This window comes from Neofelis nebulosa, chromosome 2 (assembly GCF_028018385.1).
Source record: "Neofelis nebulosa isolate mNeoNeb1 chromosome 2, mNeoNeb1.pri, whole genome shotgun sequence".
Taxonomy (NCBI): domain Eukaryota; kingdom Metazoa; phylum Chordata; class Mammalia; order Carnivora; family Felidae; genus Neofelis; species Neofelis nebulosa.
In genome coordinates this window covers 2961104-2979951 of record NC_080783.1, presented here as the reverse complement: position 1 = coordinate 2979951, position 18848 = coordinate 2961104, and the positions used below count along the sequence as shown (strand labels likewise).

The 18848-nt window shown below is 57.0% G+C and overlaps 2 protein-coding genes across 6 annotated transcripts in view; both read left to right on the top strand.

Annotated features, from left to right (window-relative positions):
- SCLY (selenocysteine lyase) overlaps positions 1 to 3382 on the top strand; it is a 32374-nt gene extending 28992 nt beyond the window's left edge. For all 5 annotated transcript variants that reach the window (XM_058699676.1, XM_058699654.1, XM_058699658.1 and 2 more), the window contains 2 exons: positions 531 to 606; positions 2237 to 3382. In XM_058699676.1, coding sequence (XP_058555659.1) covers positions 531 to 606; positions 2237 to 2411 — 251 coding nt within the window. In that variant the 3' untranslated portion in view covers positions 2412 to 3382. The remainder of the gene's footprint in view (positions 1 to 530; positions 607 to 2236) is intronic.
- Positions 3383 to 4412: 1030 nt separating this feature from the next.
- The window catches only part of ESPNL (espin like), a 28671-nt gene continuing 14235 nt past the window's right edge, over positions 4413 to 18848 (top strand). Inside the window, exons 1-4 of the mRNA XM_058699649.1 lie at positions 4413 to 4747; positions 5963 to 6153; positions 7703 to 7889; positions 10144 to 10326. Of these exons, the coding sequence (XP_058555632.1) occupies positions 4454 to 4747; positions 5963 to 6153; positions 7703 to 7889; positions 10144 to 10326 (855 nt within the window). The 5' untranslated portion in view covers positions 4413 to 4453. The remainder of the gene's footprint in view (positions 4748 to 5962; positions 6154 to 7702; positions 7890 to 10143; positions 10327 to 18848) is intronic.

Sequence of the window (18848 nt, the reverse complement as noted above, 5' to 3'; positions counted from 1 at the left end):
GGGGCTCAAACTCAAAGATTGCAAGATCATGACCTGAGCCGAAGTCGGACGCTCAACCAACTGAGCCCCCCAGGTGCCCGAGATTGTTTTTTTAATTAAGTCAGTAGATTTATTATTTTAATTTCTGTGCTTACAAAAGAAAAAGAGGTGCCTTCCTTAATAAAGCCACCCCCCTGGGTGGCTCCACCTCCAGAAAACACACATGTTACGTTGAAGTGTTACTACTGGGAAGTGTTACTATTAAGGAAGGCAGCTGCTGAGAATTCTGAGCATCCTTCCTGGGCACTTGATCGGAAGTAACGTTTCAAGGGCAGTTTTATGAGGCAGCATCGTGTGGGAGAGGAGCCATTTTCTCTGGGTTTTGCTGCCCGGTCACCTAGGATGAGAGGGTCCTTTGCCCTGGAACCCCACCCCCCCCCAGGTGGCCTGAGGGAGGTGGCCTCAAAACGTGGCAGGAGGGCCGAGAAGAGGTGGACAGGTGGGGCCCGCCTGCACCATCCGCCTCAGAGCCGCGTGCCGTGTCTCCGCAGGCCGTGTGCTGTTGGCACAGTGCAGGACGCTGCTGGCCAGTGTGGGGGCCGCCTGCCACTCAGACCAGGTAGATCGGTAAGTGCTCCGGGTGCCGGGCCGCGGTGTCCAGGGCGCATCCAGCAGCCAGGACGGGCCACTGGGCCTGGGGTTTCCAGAGCTGCGCAGCCAACGGGGACACAAAAAGTGGCCAGATGCCGCAGGGCCGAGGGGAGGAAGGGAAACTGCAGCCTAAGGGAGGTCGCGAGGGAGGGAAGGGGCAGGGCAGGCCGCAGGAGCTCCCTTCGTCCTCAGAAAGTGGGGGTCTTCTGAAGGGTTGAGACAGGCCTGTGGACACCTGTCTGGTGCAGGGGGATTACAGGACAGCAGGCCCAGGCAGGCAGCCAAGGCTGAGGCAGGAGGGGACAACTGTGGGGCCCGGGCATTGGCGGCAGTGGCCGGATCCCGGTGGAGGAGGAGCAGGGGTTTGGCTTCCCACTTGCCGTGAGTGGGGGTGGGGGGTTGGGCCGCAGAGGCGGGCGCAGTGCTGGAGAGACAGAGCAGAGCCGTGGTCAGCAGCGGGGTGTCACAGAGTCTGTGGCTGCGCACGTGAGCTTGAGCGCGGCAGGCCAGAGCTCTCCTGAGGGCTGCGTGGGGATGACAGGGCCTCCTGGGGGCCTCAGAGCCCTGCAGGGGGCACTGCATGAGGGCAGGTGGGGCCAGGGGCCGGCATGTGGCAGCCAGAGTGAATGTCAGGAGCAGTGAGGCCGGCCGGTGTGGAGTGCAGAAGGGGGGCGCAGGGGGCTGCCCCTTACCAAGTGCTCCCGTAGTCATGGCTCAGGGTGCTCCCCACAGCCCTCAAGAAAGGATCTGAGCGGCCCATTCCCCAGATGAGGAAACTGAGATAGCCCCAAGATGAGGGGGAGGGGAGTGAGAAGGATGAGGAGGGGCCGACAGCACAGCAGGTAAGGGACATGTGTCCAGGGTGGCCCCTGTGAGGGTAGGAGGGGGAGGGGTGGAGGCAGCTGCTCACTGCCCCCTGGCCGTGCCCTTCGGGAACAGGAAGTGACGCCACCCAGCCAGGGGAGGGCCAGGAGCCAAGAGCCGTGAGCTGTGTCACCTCTCACCTGCATGGACCCTTGGTGACCAGGGGCGATGGAAGTCACCCCTTCCACACAGTCACCCCTGTGCACGAGGGGTGTTTATCTGGACGGTTTTCAGGTCACCGTATGTGACAGGGACTCCCGGGACTGTGCGTGTGGGAGACCCATGGGCCCCGAACAGTGAACCCTCTGGAGCAAAGGGCTCCGGAGCTGCCCTACGAGTGGTTTCTAAACTCTGAAAACGCTGGTGGGGCCCCGTGTGCCAGGGCCTGGCGCTGGGGGCTGTGGAAAAGACAGCCCCGCCTCTCGGCTCTCGCCTCTCGGTGCGGCCGCGTGTCTCCCCAAAGACCTGTCACTCTCCTCGAGGATGAGAAGCCCTGTGTCCCAGGTGCTTGGGCTGCCTTGGTGCCCGCCTACCCTGGGGCCGATGGGCCGTGTGGAGCCCGAGCGCCAGCGGTGGGCCCGGAGGTGCTTGGCAGAGAGGGGAGCAGGTCTATGCAGCCCCAAGTCGGGGAGCCGGCCAGGAGCAGAAGGGGCAGGGTCCCTCCCCGAGCCCCCAGGAGCACAGGAGAGCCTCTCCTCCAGCGGCTGACGCCGGCTCTCCCCACCCCCACCCCCACCCCCAGGCCATCCCCAGTGCTGCTGAGCTGCGGCATCCCCTTCGACGTGGCCAGGAACGCGCTCCGGCTCAGCGTGGGCCGCAGCACCACCAGGGCCGAGGTGGACCTCGTCGTGCAGGACCTGAAGCAGGCCGTGGCCCGGCTGGAGGGCCCGCCTGGCGCCAGGGGCGCCTCATCATAGGAAGCCCTTCGCGGGCACAATGCAGACGGTTCCCGTCTTAATCCGTGCAAGTCTTCACTTTGTCCCGGAGAGTCTGACACAGCGACTGGCCTGTGCGTGCGTGTGTGTGCGTGTGCGCGTGTGTGTGTGCCTGCATGTGTGCGCGTGAGGCCTTCAGGCCTCCTCCCCTGTCCTCGGGTCAGGCAGACGCCACAGGTGCTCACAGGCCCAGGACACAGATGCCTGTGCGGGACTGTCACCGTCACTGCTGCCCGGTGGCCTCGATTGAGGTGGAGACGTTTCGGCCACGTGCTCCCCCGTGGGAAGTGGGGTGAGCCATTTTTATCCAGAAGACAGATCCTAGTATCTGTAAGCGATTGTCAGTCGTATCATGAGAATAGGAAACCTGATTTTTGCTGCAGTCACAGCCTCCCCTATGTGTTTGCACAGCAGTTGTCTGTGTGCCCTCCCCTCGTGCCCAGGGCCCTCTGCAAGCCCTTGCTCGACAGGTGGGGGCCCCCCGAAGGTCAGGCCCCACTCCCTGCTCCGCGTCCTCCTGCTTCCCCCTCCCGCCTGTCCCTCAGCCCTCCGGCCACTGCGCCCCTCCCTGCACCTCCCCCCCACACCTCCCTGCACACAGCCCTCAGGCCCCGCAGCCTTTTCCTTTCGGTCAATTACTCAGGGTTTCAGCTCGGACATGGGCACGACTGGGCTTGGGGTCATTCCTGAGCAGTGGGAGTCAGTCTGGCCCTGGCTCCGCCCGCGTCATAATCTCATCCATGGAAGGATTCTTTTATTGTCACAAGTGCTCTGTGGCGTCCCGGTATGCCTCAGCGCTCAGGCTCCTGGAGACACTTAACACAGGAGTGATTTTTTAATTGAATAAACGCTTGTAACCTGTGGCTTTAAGGTGTAAAGAGCTACGTGATGACATTGAGGCCACAGTTGTCAGAAATTAAGTGAACTAATAAAATATTTCAGTGCTTGTGTGAGGCGTTTTGTGGTTTCTCTAGCAGGTGTTTTCTCTGGGGTTCATAGCGTGTCTGAGCCGGCCGCGGAGGCGGAGTTGGAGGGTTGGGCAGTGACCCCAATTTGTCACCATATGATTAGGCTTCAGCTTAAGAAATTCAGCTTGAGATTGTGTGTCTGGGGGCCCTTAAGAACAGGTCACTAAAGTTGAGCGTCCTGCTGCCTCTGGGCAGAGGCCTCGGTGACCCCAATTTGCCTAGCGAGAAACGAAGGGTGTCCAGCCCCAGTGAAGAGAGCAGTCTGGGAAAGAGGCGTGGCAGCTCAGACTGCCCTGCGGACCCCCAGCTGCAGCCCCAGAGACTCGGTCGCTGCGGCTGGGGACTGGGCTGAGCCGGGGGCCCCGAGACCCTCGCTCACCTGGGAGGCCTTCCTGTGCAGTGTCACAGCCCTGTGCCCCTTGCTGGCTCTGCAAAGCTGCTGTACCCCAGAGGTTCCTGGAGCCTCCGAGGTCTAAGGCCAGCTGAACGCCCTCGGCTCCCTGGGTGAAGACGTGGCCAGAACGTGCAGACTCCAGCTCGCGTGCTGGTAAGTGGCCCGGAGAGGGCCCCACTGTGAAGAGCGGAGTCTCTCGGGTGGCCTCTCCCCCACGCCCCTGGGCCGGCACAGCCTCAGGCTGCTGCCCGGACCCGAGGAAGCAGATGCTGGGGAGCCTTCCCCCTTCTTGGAGGGACACGTGTAACTGTGAACACACACCAGACGCAGGAAGTCCATCTCGGGACGAGGGACGGCGCGCAGCTCCTTAGCGCTGGTTCCGAGGGACAAACGGGCACCGTCCAGCCGCGGGACGGTAGCCGCCGGACCCGGACCCTTCCCCTGGGCCCCGGGCCCTCCGCCCACCGCAGCTCTGGGCACCGTGGGAGTGGCTTGGGTAGTCCCCACAGCCTGCCCCCCCTCCCCGCACCCCCCTGCCGCCTCCCATCTGCCCTGTGTGCCGCTTATCAGTAACCGGAGCTGGGAGCTGCGTCCACGCCTGAAACAGGAAGCCGCGGCCTGTGCGCAAGCCGCCGAGAGCCACCGGGTGGCCGGGCCGGAGGATGGAGGGGCAGCGGGCGCTCGCGGCTGCCAAGGATGGGGACCTGGCCACCCTGAAGCGGCTGCTGGAGGCCGGTGCCCTGGGCCCGGGCATCGTGGATGCCCTGGGGGCCGGCTTGGTGCACCACGCCGCCCGGGCCGGCCGCTTGGCCTGCGTCAAGTTCCTGGTGCGGCAGGCCGAGCTGCCCGGCAGCCAGCGGGCCCACAACGGGGCCACGCCGGTGCACGACGCCGCGGCCACGGGCAGCCTGGCCGAGCTGCGATGGCTGGTGCGCGACGGAGGCTGCGGCCTGCAGGTGAGCGGGACAGCGCCTGGGCTGGGGCCAGTGTCCCTGTGAATCGGGGGAGGCGGGAGCCATGGGCCAGGAAGTCTGGAGCTTTGGGCTCCCGTGGGCACCGCGGCCCTGGGTTGTTTTGGGGACTCGCTGTGCCAGCCCCTGCCCCACGGCCGCCTCATCCCAAACCAGCACAAAGCCCTTGTGAGCCAAGGCTGCCTCCTAAGCCACCTCGTGTTCCCTGGGGCCAGCAGCACAGAGTGGCCGCACTCTCTCCCCATGCCCGCCTCCACCCTGGGGCACGTGGCCTCCACATGAGCGAGCCTGGCCTCCACACAGGGGCACCCGGCCTCCATACCCGAGCGCCTGGCCTTGCCAGTGGAGGGCTCGCCAGTGTCCTCAGGACGGGTCGTGGGGCCTGTTTCCCACAGGGTCTAGAAAGGCGTGTGTAGAGAAGTGCGGTGGGCACACGGGCTCAGGAGCTGTGGACACCCGCTTGTACAACTGGGGACCTTGGTGGGTGACAGCAGAAGCCCTGCAGTGGGGGGCGGTGGGCTGAGAGCCCTCATGGTAAGAAGAAGGGTCTCCAGGGCTCTCCCTTTTCCTGCCCGCCCGGCGTCCCTTTGTGCAGCCGGAGGATGGGGAGGACAGTGAACAAGCCCTGAGAGGGCACGAGGGCACCCTCCCGGGGGTCACGCTGGGTCCCAGGGCAGGGAAGTCTCACTGGTCCCAGCTGAGTGTGCGGCGGCCTCCGTACCGCTGTCCCCATCAGCTCTCCCCACGACCCGAGGGGCAGCAGGGCAGGGGCGGTCCCCACTTCTGTGCCGGGGGGCACAGCACACCAGGTGTGCTGGCACCTGTGGTGGGAATGCTTCTGGCCGTGAGGCCCGGGGTTGACAGGTGGGGTCCCGGCAGGGGTAGGGGACAGACCAGCAGGCCGCAGAGCCTGACATGGACACAGTTGGGCCAGCGGAAGCCCTTCTGGCTGCGAGCCGAGTACAGAGAGGCCGGGGTGCAGCGGGGTCACGGGTTTGGACCCGGGAGACCTGGACGTGAGCCCACACCCCACCTCCTCCCTCGAGCAGGTCAGCTGGCCCAGCCAGCAGGGGGGGAGAGTGGGAGCTGCGGGTGGGCGGGCGGTGTGGGCTGGGCGGCCGGGTCTGGCGCTGGAGGGTGCTGCCCGGCAGGGGTGGGTCCAGACCTGCCACGGCTCACGGCCCCTCTGTGCCCCCGCAGGACCAAGACGACTCGGGGGTGTCCCCGCTGCACCTGGCCGCCCGCTTCGCACACCCCGTGCTGGTGCAGTGGCTGCTCCGAGAGGGCCACGCGGCCACGCTGGAGACTCTGGAGGGGGCCTTGCCGCTGCACCACGCGGCCGTCAGTGGGGACCTGACCTGCCTGAAGCTCCTGGCAGCCGCCCATGGCAGGTGAGGACCCAGGGCACCGCCAGTGCGGCCACTGGGGAGTGTTTGCCTCTGAGGAGGCTGCGCCGTGGGGGCAGAGGAGGCTCGGGGGACAGGCGGCAGGGAAGAACATTGATCCTGCAGGCCGAGGGCAGTGCAGGTGCCAGGACAGGTGGGGCAGGCAGACTGGGGCGCGTTCTTGCTGTGTGGAGGGGCAGCGGGGACAGCCAGGAAGCTCCCTGTGATGTTCAGGCGGCTCCCAGCTCCGCCTCGGAGACACCCCAGGTCCTAGGTTCCCCCAGCTGGGAAGGTGGGGGACCCTCAACTCACCTGAAGGGACCAGAGGCCCAACAGTGCGCTCAGGAGGGTACTGAGGTCCCTGTCAGGGCTATCCTGCCGCATTGCCCCATTCTCACCCTGGGAACCCCTCCAGGACGGCCCGTCTCATCTTGGTGGCCCTGTGCCCGCTGCCCGGAGTTGGTGGGTGGGTGAGCTGGGTGTGGGAGGGGGCAGCACAGTCCCCGTCCTCATTGTGAGTGCTCTCCAGTCCTTGCCCCACATAAAGGATGCCGTGGGCACGGTGATGGGCCATCTAGGGGTCCCATGCACGCGGCCTTCCCACCGCCTGTTCTCAGGGCTGCTGTCCTGGCTGGGTGTGGGACTTAATGTCCACCCCACACCTGACCTAGCCTGTCTCCCCAGAAGCCACCTACCTCCGGCCGTGCCCGTCTCCTCGGGGGCCTCTTGTTGGGATGGCTGGCTCTTTGGCTGACCCACGCGTGTCCCACTGCAAGGCCTGACACAGCTCAGCGGTGGAACGCTGATCTGTGCCTTCTGATCCCAACCCCTCGGGGAAGGTCCTGGGGACTTGCTTCTACGGACACTCTGGGCGCCTGGGGCCTGGGCAGCCACACAGTGTCTCTTAGACTCACCGTTTTTAAAGTAGTTTCTACCATTGAAAACCTGGAGATTTCACATCAAAACACACAAGTGTGCACGTGATGTCTCACGCCCGAGGGTCCACATTCCCACCTGGCACTGTCTGCGTCACCAGGGGATGGGGTGGCCTTGGGTAAGGGACTGCCCCTCCCTGTAGCATTTCACTAGGGACCAAGAACTCACCGGGCCCTGCAGCCACACAGAGGCAGAGTGGGATTGGAGAATCCATGCCAGGGCCCGGGATTTGGATGCCAGGCCCTGGACACTTTGCAGAGCAGGGCCTGGGCTCTGGAGGTTCAATGACCTGCCTGCTGCGAGCCCCACTAGGCTATTCACCCCTAAGACGTGCCCCCTCCCAGTAATCCCCAGCACCGTGAACAGCTTAACAGCTTGATGGGGAGTGCACACAGCTGGATTCCAGGAATCCAGTGGTGGGGGGCGGGGCGCCATGGTGTCCTTGGGCAGTGCACAGCCTGTACAACCCTACAGGTGGCCAGTAAGGTGGGGCTGGGCGCAAACAGGCTGGTCAAGTGCTGGGCCTCCCCTCCCCCTTGATCTGGGCCTTTGGCTGGGGGCAGCCCCCTGCCTCCTGCAGGCCCCGCCAAACACCCTCTCACCTCACCTTCCCCCGTAGCGGTGTGAACCAGCGGACACGCAGTGGTGCCTCCCCGCTCTACCTGGCCTGCCAGGAGGGCCACCTGCACCTGGCCCAGTTCCTGGTGAAGGACTGCGGAGCTGACGTGCACCTGCGTGCCCTCGACGGCATGAGCGTGCTGCATGCTGCTGCTGCCCGTGGCCACTACTCGCTTGTCGTCTGGCTGGTAAGGGGGTGCCGGGGGTGTGGACGGGAGGGGGTCCCGGAAGGCTGGCACCCGTTCCTTCCCTGGCCGCAGAGTCACCCCCAAGCAAGCAGGGCCTGGCCAGGGCGGGGGCTCCACTTCTCTGGGTCTCAGTCTGCCCACAGGAAAACTGGGGACACACAGGGTTGTTGGGGGGTCAGATGTGCCCGGCCATCGCTCTGGGCCCCCACGTGTGCACTCAGGGAGTGCCTCCTGGAGCCCCCAGCTCTGACTGGCAGTCCCCTGCAGGACTGTGGCTCCTTCCCCAGGAGTCCTGGGGGCTCTCGGGGTTGGGGACACCCAGGTGCTCTGAAGCCAGCACCAGGCGGTGGCAGTTCCTGGCCCTGCCGTTAGGCCACTTGTTGGGATGTGCTGGGCCCAACTGTCCTGGGCCAGTCCCTGTCTCTTCCCTTCTGGACCCATGGAGGGGCGATTCAGGCCTGCTTCCAGAAGGAAGCCGGGAGCCCCAGAACAGAGTGGCCCAGGTTGGGGCAGGGGTGCCTTTTTCCGGGATGTGCCCCCGCCTCAGGAAACCAGACCAGGCGAGGTCTCTGGGATCCTTGAGGGTTCATTGCACAGGCCCAGTGGAGTCTCAGAGTGTGTGTGTGGGGGGTCTCCCTGAGGAGGGGCAGGAGGTAGGCCCAAAAGGGGGGTGGCTGGGCAAGGGGCGGCGCCCAGAGCGTGGAGGAGGAGGGCCTGGCATTCAGTCCAAGCTGGGGGGAGCCTGATTTGTGGGGCAGAGTGAGCAGGGAAAGCGAGAGGACCGGGGCTCCTTCCTGAGGGACCTGGGAGCCCCAGAGGGACTCTGAGCCAGGAGTGACCAGTCTGAAGGTCGCGCTGGCCGCTGGTGGAGAGGACAGAGCCCTTCGTGGCTCAGAACTGTCCTTGCTCCCCACGGGGCCGTGGCTCCCGGCTCTTCCTCCAGTAGGCTGGCCTCACTCCCCGAGCAGCTTCCACATGTCTGCCTGGTCCCCCCATGTTCGTGGCGCCACCCACGCAGCCCTCTGTCCTGCTGTCTTTCCTCCATGGCACCGACACCTGATACACTGTAAATTTGCCTTTGGGAGGCAGGGACCACATTCCTGGCCATAGTAAGGGCTCTGGAGATATTTATCTAGCAGATGAATGAACGAGGAAGAAATGATTTCCCCCGGCCTCGGGATGAAGTCCAGCCACCCGCTTTGGCCTATGAGGCTGCCAGCATTTGCCTCCGGCCTCCCTTTGCCGCTCTGCCTCCTAGGCTGGCTCTTGGGCCCCCGAGGCCCCTAGCAGGGGTGCATCTGCAGGCCGTATCCCCAGGCGTGTCCCCGGGCCGTGTCCCTGCGGGGCTGCCTTCCCACAGCTACTCCTGCTCCAGCCAGCTCCACTCCCAGGAGAGAGCCTTGCAGCCCGGCCCTAGCCTCCCTGTGGACTTGTCCTCACATGCCCTCTCCTGCGGTTCTGACGCCACCAATGTGCCTGTCCCCACACCTGGATTCCTGACCCGAGTCCTGGCATCTCTGGCCATAGAGCCATGCACAAGCAGGCGCTGAGCTCACGGAGCTGAGCCATGGGGCTTTGCTGGGGCAGAAGCAGCAGGCTGGAGGCAGCAGCAGGGGTGGGGAGGGTGGGCAGGAGGGAAGAGTGTCCACTGAGCCCCAGGGAGCACCGGGGGCTCATCCCAGGGAAGGAGCAGCCGGGGCCATGGGCCCTGAGGCCCAGAAAGGTCTTTCCAGATGGCCTCCTGGCCCGTCTGCCTGCAGCCTCTAACCCGGTTCACTGTCTCCAGGGCTGGGCAGCCCCTCCCTTGGGGCCGATGGGTGGGCTCTGTTCCCAGATCACTGTTGGCTTCCTGCAGTGCTCTTGGCTGCAGGCCACAGCTGGGCTAGATGTCCTTCTTGCTGTCCCTCCCACATAGAAGCAGCAAAGGCCACTGACTTCGGATCAGCCCCCAGCCCCATCAGGCGGCATCCCTACTCTTCTCCTGGCCTTTCCCTTATGGTGAAAGCCGGGCACATGCAAGGCAGGAAGAGGGAGAAAAGAAAAAGACACCACACCCCCCAGCCCCTTCCACCAGGAAGGCAGAATTTGCCTAGAAGAGCCCCTCGCGTTTCCCTAGCAGCCTGGGTCACATGGCTGTCCCCGGGGCTTCCGGGGAAAGGTGGCCTCCCTCCTCTGTGCTGATCCCTCCCGACTACACCACCCTCCCTGGGAGTGGTCACCTGCTCAGCTGGTCTCTCTCCCTCACCTCCCCCAGGTCACGTTCACCGACATTGGCCTGGCGGCACGGGATAACGAGGGGGCCACGGCCCTCCACTTTGCAGCTCGAGGCGGCCACACACCCATTCTAGACCGGCTCCTGCTGATGGGTGCCCCCGTCATGACAGACTCCTGGGGTGGGACCCCTCTCCACGATGCAGCAGAGAACGGGCAGTTGGAGGTAAGGCAGGCGAGGCGGGGCGGGGGGGGCGCGCAGTAGAGCCCAGGAGCCTCAGAAAGCTCGCTACGCCCAGACGCTGCCTGTCTAAGTTATTCAGCCCTGTAGGAGAGGTGTCCTGATTCCCCTTTTACAGATGGTGAAGTGAGGCTCAGAGGGGCAGTCACTGCCCAGGATCCAGACTCTGATTTATCTGGGGGCAAAATCCACACTCTCCCCTCCGTGCATACCCCTGCTTTGCACAGAGACCCCCGGTGTGTGTCGTCCTGGGGTTTGGGCTCCACGAGGGCCCTCCCAGGCCAGCCCTTGGCTGCTGCGCTCTGCTGTGAGCACTGGGGGGCCGGGCCGAGCAGGGGTGCGGGGTTAGCCCTTTTGCTTTATCCAGTAAATCTTGGGGACTCACGTGGCCCAGTCTCCAGGAAGCAGACACCCTGGAGTAGGAAGGGGTGATGTTTAAATATTTAAGGCCCAGGGACGCCCACATGGCCCAGCCAGTTAAGCGTCCGGCTCTTGATCTCGGCTCAGATCATGGTCTTGAGGTTCCTGAGTTCGAATCCCACTGCTTGGGATTGTCTCTATATGTCTCCCTCTCTCTCTGCCCCTCCCCTGCTCACATGCTGTGTTTCTCTCTCAAAATAAGTAAATAAACTTTAAAAATCAAAAAATAAATATTTAAGGAAGGCCCAACACTGAGAACAGACCCAGCCCTCAGCACCTGGCCCCTGCATGGGCACCACCAGCACAGAGACCTCACGTAAAGGCAGGACCAGAGAATATCTAAGAGCAAAGCACACCTACCCCACCCCCAGCCCCACATAGTGGTCTCCAAAGGGGGGGGCCGCCTCCCACGGCCCCCCAGGGCCCAGCCTGCTGCAAGGTGCCAGGCAGGCCAGTCGAGAGGGAGGGCTTTATCGGCTGCAGCTAGGTATCCCATTTGGGGTCTACGCTTGGGGACGGCTGCTCCCGGCTGGAAGCCACAGTGTCCCCGGGGCCCAGGTGGCCCGGTGTCAGAGGCGTCAAGGAAGAGCAACCGTCACAAGCAAGAGTCACGGGAAGATGCTCGTTCCTTTCAAAGAAGGTGAAGGAACCCCCATCCCAGCGCACAGCCGCTCGTTGGAAATTGTCTTTCTCTGGCTCTCCGCTCCTCCCCTCGCTCCGCTCCAGCTATCCTCCCTCCCTCCTCCTCCAGGCCACCACTTGGCCCTCCAGGCTCGCCCCCCGGTTTCCATCCCCTACCTAGGCAGGGAGGCGACAGCAGGTCGGAGGGCAGGGAGAGCCTCAGGTGGGGACAGGACAGTCCTCGGCAGGCCTGGGAGAAGAGGGTGAGTCGGTCTTGCTTTTTGTCCCACTACGTGACAACAGAAGGGTCCAAGGAGGTGAGGGAACCCCGAGTTCAGAGGGACTGGAGGAGCCCTGAGCCCAGCCAGTCGGTGCGGCTGAGAACGGCGGCCACAGCGGGGGCTTCATTCAAATGAAATGCTCTACACGAGCCCAAGAAGTTGACCAGATGAGCCAAGAGTCCGAGCCTCCTTCATACAAACATAAAATAACTCAGGCCGCAAAGCCGAGAACAGATTTCCTTTCAATCTTTTCATTCTGGAAATTCTAAACCCACAAAAGAGCATGGAATCAGAACTTGCCCGTCTAGGGGTGCCTGGGTGGCTCAGTCAGTTAAGTGTCTGACTTCGGCTCAGGTCATGATCTCGCGGTCCGTGAGTTCGAGCCCCATGTCAGGCTCTGTGGTGACAGCTCAGAGCCTGGAGACTGTTTCAGATTCTGTGTCTCCCTCTCTCTCTGACCCTCCCCCGTTCATGCTCTGTCTCTGTCTGTCTCAAAAATAAATAAACGTTAAAAAAAAAAAAAAAAAAAAGAACTTACCCGTCTGGGTGCTGTTCCTTCCTCAGCCCCTCCCCCTGCCACTGGGTTATTTAAGAGCAAACCAGAGATAGCACATTGTTTTATTCAGAAATAATAAAGAAAAGGAAAGAGAAAGAAAGGAAAGAAAGAAAGAAAAAGAAAGAAAGAAAGAAAGAAAGAAAGAAAGAAAGAAAGAAAGAAAGAAAGAGGAAGAAAGGAAGGAAAGAAAGAAAAAGGAAGGAAAGGAAAGGAAAGGAAAGGAAAGGAAAGGAAAGGAAAGGAAAGGAAAGGAAAGGAAAGGAAAGGAAAGGAAAGGAAGAAAGAAAAGAAAGAAAGAAAGAAAGAAAGAAAGAAAGAAAGAAAGAAAGAAAGAAAGAAAGAAAGAAAGAAAGAAAAAGAAAAATTCTTTAGCAAACGTCTCCAAGAGATGGGGACTCCCTTTGTTTGGTTTTTTTTTTATCACAGCCTCAAACCGTCATCACAAGTAAAAATAATTCATAATAAGGTCCTGCCGTCGCCTCACGTCCAGCCTGCTGATGTCATCCCGCGTCCACTTCCCCGACTACAGTGTAATCGCTAAACAAGGGCCACGCACTAGAGGTTTGCCTGTTGAGGCTCTTAATCCATAAACAGTGCCAGAAATATACTCCGTCCAGGAAATATAGGATAATGCTTGGTCTCCCCCACAACTTTACCATAAATGCTTATTTTATAATAGTTCAGAATGATTTTAGATTCCTAGAGCAATTGAGACATGAATACAGAGAATCCCCACGGACTCACATCCGTTTTCCCCTATCATTAGCAACTTAATTCGCATGGTGTATTGGTCACAATTAATGAACCAAAGTTGATACAGTATTACTAAACAAAGTCCATACTTCATTCAGATCTCCTTCGTTTTTTACTTAATGTCTTTTTTCTGCTCCAGAATTACCTCCAAGATATCACATGACATTAAAAAAATTTTTTTTAATGTTTATTTTTGAGAGAGAGAGAGAGAGAGAGAGAGAGAGAGAGAGAGAGAGAGAGAGCATGAGCGGGGGAGACACAGAATCCGAAGCAGGCTCCAGGCTCCGAGCTGTCAGCACAGAGCCCAACTTGAGGCTCGAACCCATGGACCATGAGATCATGACCTGAGCCGAAATCAGATGCTTAACAGACTGAGCCACCCGGGTGTCCCCTCACACTACATTTGGTCTTCGTATCTCCTTAGGTTCTTCAGCTGGGACAGTCCCCCCCTCCCCTGTTTTTTTGTTTGTTTGTTTGTCTGTTTTGAGAGAGAGAGACAATCTTAAGCAGGCTCCGCTCCCAGCGAGGAGCCCAGTTTGGGGCTCGACCTCACACCTGTGAGATCACAACCTGAGCTAAAATCACGAGTCGGATGCTTCACTTGACTGAGCAACCAGGTGCCCCACCCCCACCGATTTAAAAAATAAAACCTCGGAATAAAGAGCTGGTGTCCTAGCAGCTTCCAAAGGAGAGCAATGATTGTTTAGCATATTTTTTGTCTTACTATATCACGGTCTTTATGCTTTGAATGATGCGAATCATACTTACTTGCTTTTTTAATTGAGGTAAAAAATACATAGCATAGAACTTACCCTCCTAACCATCTCTAAGCGTGGTGGTGGTAACTATATGCACGCTGTCTTACGGCAGATCTCTGGGTTCTGATCTCTCAAAACTGAAACTCCGTCCGCATCGAACGTCTCTCCACTCCCCCTCCCTCAGCCCCTGGCACGTGCCTTGCTACTTTCTGTCCCTAGGAGCGTGACTGACTACTCTAGGAATGTCATATGAGTGGAATCATACAGTATTTATCCTTTTGTGACTGGCTTGTTTGACTCAGCAGAATGTCCTCAAGTTTCACCCATGTGGTAGCACAAGACAGAATTTCCTTCCCTTTTAAGACTAATAGTCCGGTGTGTGGATGGACCACATCGCTTCTATTTGTGCATCCCCCAGTGGGCACTTGGGTTGCTTTTACCTCTCGGCTATTGTCAACAATGCTGCAGCGGAAGTGGGTGTGCAAATAGCTCTTCAAGACCTTGCTTTCTACTCTGATTACTGTTAACAATATTAAACCAACCTTGCATTCCTGGAGCAAACTCCACCTGATCATGATACGTTGTCTCTCTTATATGTAGCTGAATTTCATTTGCTAACATTTTGTATAGTGCTGGCACACTGGTTCTCGAAGTTGTCTGCACCCTGGGAATCTCCAGGACGGGTTTAGAATATCCTAACACCTGGGCTGCTCCACTCGCCCAGACATCCTGGCTTAATTGGCTCTAGTTGGAGCCTCCAAGTATCAGGACTTTTTTAAAACACCCCAGGTGATTCTAATATACAGTTTCAAGAACTGTCTGTGCGAATAGCATTAGCTGAGCTCATCTAGGAAGAATTCATAGAGACGATGCTTCTCACCGAGGCGATTTGAACATGGGAAGGAGCAGGATTTCTGGCGAGGGAGAGGGCTAGACGTGGCCAGACTGCTAGAACGGAGCAGAGAGGAGGGGCTCCTGCTGGCAGCAAGCGGTCCCCCGTGGCAGGCCTTGCAGCCTCTCTGCAGTTTTCACGCTGCATCAGGAGGCTGCTACGGGATCGGGATCTCGAGAGGAGGGCACGCTGCAGGAAGTTGCCATAAGAGGGGGTGTGGTCTGGGGCTTTGGTGTCAAGGTTGAGAAGGAAACCACAGAAGACAGGTGTAAATGAGGTTCCCTCAAGGTTTAGAAAAGTGATTATAACTCCCCGGTAGTTCTCTACCTAACGTCGAGTTGCTGCTAATTCAAGAAGGGAGCTTCCTGAGTATTGTAGAAGTCCCTAAAGGCATTCTGAGCATGATCGCCTCAGTCGACTTCCTGCGCCTATGAGAGGCTAATTGGTCAGACCCTCTGATGTGTACCCGTTCGCTCTCCTTCATTCAGATACTCGCTCATCCAACACATAGTGATTGAGCACCTGCTTAGCACGTGACCAAGGAGTACTTGGTTCTCAACAGGGCAGCACCTTCTGTGGCGGGTGTTGGAAATTTCAGGGCTGGTTTTGGTTGGTCCAGTGATCGAGGTGCGTTGTGGTGGAGGGGACACCAGGGGACCTGCTATTCACCGGGCAGTCCTGCACAAAATGACAGAAGGTCTCACGCCCCACACAATTTCCCAATGGCTCTGACATGCGTGTCGGTGGAAAACCTGTTTATAATTACTTGGGCTTTGAACCCAGCTCAAGTATATGTAATTATCTAAGCTCGGAATCTAAATGCAGATATATGTGTGCACACACACCCCAACATTTCTCATAGTTTTAGTACACATAAGACCTTCCCAAGAATGGTCCCACTGTGTGTGTTGAGGGCAGATAGTATTTTATTTAGCACTTTAGTAAGAACTACTCACTGTCTGGGAACATGGCATCGCTGATGTTTGAGTCTCCGCAGTTTGAAGTGTAACTGTAAGATCAGTATATATATTTATAATTTATATTTATATTATGAACTTTATATTTATAATATGAACTTTTTTTTTTTACAGCTTGCAGAGTAGTTGGCTCTAAGGCAGTGAATGAAAGGCAGAAATAACCACCAGAGTGTCCTAAGCAGGACACTCAGTAATCTGTTTTGTCCATTTCAATGCTTTTCTCATTTTTTCACGATACTGACATCAGACTTTGTCTTTGGTGCATTCGTGCCCAAACATTCACACAATAAAATGCATGTCTTTTAAATTATAAATTATTTTTTTCTCCTGTATATTAGAGTGTAGTAGCAATTTTTAAAATATATATTAATTATTATTAATAGAATGTCACTAATGGTTATTAATAAATACTTATAAAATATAAATATAGTAATTATTAGGGGCGCCTGGGTGGCTCAGTCGGTTGAGCAGCCAACTTTGACTCAGGTCTTGATCTCATGGTTCATGGGTTCCAGCCCCACGTCAGGCTCTGTGCTGACAGCTCAGAGTCTGGAGCCTGCTTCAGGTTCTGTGTCTCCCTCTCTCTCTGCCCCTTCCCTGCTTGTGCTGTCTCTCTCTAAAATGAATAAACATTAAAAATTTTTCAAAAATGTATAGAAATTATTACACGTGCAAGCAAATTGCATTATATTTAGAGTTCATGTTAGAATAGTGAATGGGGTATCAGAAAATATTTGTAATAAAAACGGGGCATTGGGACTGATGGCATGGGGGACTCTGGGCTAATTTCTCCTCGAGGTCTCTTCCAGCCCTGCACTGTCCTGTGATGCTCCTCTCTCTAGGGTGCCTATGAAGATCGTGGGGTCTTAGTGCCATTGCTGTGAATCCAGCTGTACGACCTTGGGGAGGCTTCTTGTCCTTCTCCGTGCCTCATGTCCTCTTGTGTAATGGCAGGCACAGTAACAGACTTCACAGGGTGACATCGGGACTGAATCAATGGTCCACGTGTCACTCCAGAATGGTGCCTGGTGCCATGAGGCACGTGGGAAGGACTTGCCTCCCCATCTCTTGGGCAAAGCCTTCTCCACGTGGTGAGCATGATGGTCCCTGGCAACCCCCAGCTCCCTGCGGATGGACTTGAGCTTTTCAAGGTACAGCTTAGAGGCCAGTAGCAAGAAGGAAGGGAGCAAGAAAGTCTGCAGGGTGTCGATGGGGCTAGAATGCAATGGGGTCACCATTTTTAATGTGTTCTCTTTCTGCAGTTTAAAAAAAACTGTCTGACATTATTGTTTTCCATTCAGTCAAGGAATAAAGGCTTAAAGTTATCCACAAATTTACCATTTTGTCATCTTCATTCTTTCTGGCTTCTCCAGCCTTCCATATAGGATCCCTTTCCCTCAGTCTGAAGCCGATGCCTCAGATGTTCTGTTAGTGTGGGTTTGTTGCAGGCCAATTCTTAGTTTTGTTTTGTTTGTTTGCCTGGAAACATCTTTATCCCATTGTCAGTATTGAAGAATAGTTTTGCTGGGTATAGAACTGTAGCTTCGTCGTTTCAGCTTATTTCTTTCACCGCTTTGAAAATGTCATTCATTCATTGCCTGTGGTTTCTACAAAGAAGTCAGCTGAGAGGGGCCATGGTTTTGAAGATAATCATTCTTTCTCTTGTCGCTTTTAAGGTTTTTCACTTTGTCTTTGGTTTTCTGCAACTTCACTAGGACCTGAGTTGGAATGCTTTTTATTTCTCTCACTTGGGATTGCTTGAGCATCTTGAATTTGTGCTTTGGTGCTTCCAGAAGTCCCGTGAAATTCCCAGCCATTATCCCTTCAGTGACTTGTGCACCCATTCTCTTTCTCATCTCTTTCTGGGATTATTATTACACATATTTTATTTATTTAAAAAATATTAAGGTTTATTTATTTATTTTGAGAGAGAGAGAGAGCGAGAGAGCAGGGGAAGGGCAGAGAGAGAGGGGGAGAGGATCCCAAGCAGGCTCCATGCCGTCAGCGTGAAGGCCATTGCAGGGATCAAAGTCACAAACTGTGAGATCAGGACTTGAGCCAAAACCAAGAGTCAGACGCTCGACCAACTGAGCCACTCAGGTGCCCCACACATATTTTAGGCCTTCTCGTGTCTGCTGGTGTTTTTGTTCACATCTTTTTGTCTGTCTGTGCTGCGTCTGCCCACTTTTCTGTTTACTAATCCTACAGCTTTGATTTTTAACTTGGTTATTATTTCCATGTTCCTGACCTACTGATACTCATTTCTCAAATCTGCCACGTCACTTTTCATAGTTTATAATTCCATGCCTACATTTTCAAGCTTGATTTTTATTCCTTTGAAATTAGGAAGCACAGTTGTGTTCTATCTATTGGGTTCCCAGGTCTTTGTGGGTCTATCTCCTTGCCGGTTGGATCTTCCAGTTCTGGTTCTGGTGTCTTATTTCTTTGTGCTCCTGATTTTGTCTGACTGTATGCTGGAACTTATATTTGAAAAATAATTCGTAGGAGTCATGTGAGGCCTTGGGTGATATCTTACTTCCCTCTGCCTGTTGGACACACATGGGAATTGTAAGCCCAGGATCTCAGGCCACATTCCAGGCTCGAGGTTCCTTGGACCACCAAGTGATGGGAAGCAGAGGGCTGGTTGACTTCTGGTTTACCTCTTCTATGAGGGTCAAGCCCTCATCTTTGGAAGACTGTGAGCTTTGGCTGGTCTCCCTAGTCCCCCGAGGCTGCCAAAGATAACCGTTTCTCCTGTGTCAGCGTGCTCTTAGGGCAAAAACAGTTCTTCTTCTTTTTTTCATTTTTAAAGTTTACTTATTTATTTTGAGAGAGAGAGAGTACAAGTGGAGGAGGGCCAGAGGGAGAGGGAGAGAGAGAGAATCCCAAGCAGGCTCCACACTGCTAGCATGGACCCCTGTGCAGGGCTCAAACTCACGCACCGTGAGATCATGACCTGAGCCAAAACAAGAGTCCATGCTTAACTGGCTGAGCCCCCCCAGGCGCCCAGGGGCAAAGTCAGCTCTGAGTGGTGGGTTCATCCCTCCGGATATTCCTTGGCTCCTGAGCCTGCCTGGTTCCTAGTTACCCACGTGATGCTTTAGGAAGGCGGCTTCTACATTTAGTCCATGTTTTACATTGTCCTTGGGGACTTGTTTCTCTGCTCCCTGATGGGATCCATCCGCCGCCTGTTCCGCTGCCGGCACAGCCACCTCGCAGATTTGCAGACCTAAACCTCGGTCATTCTGG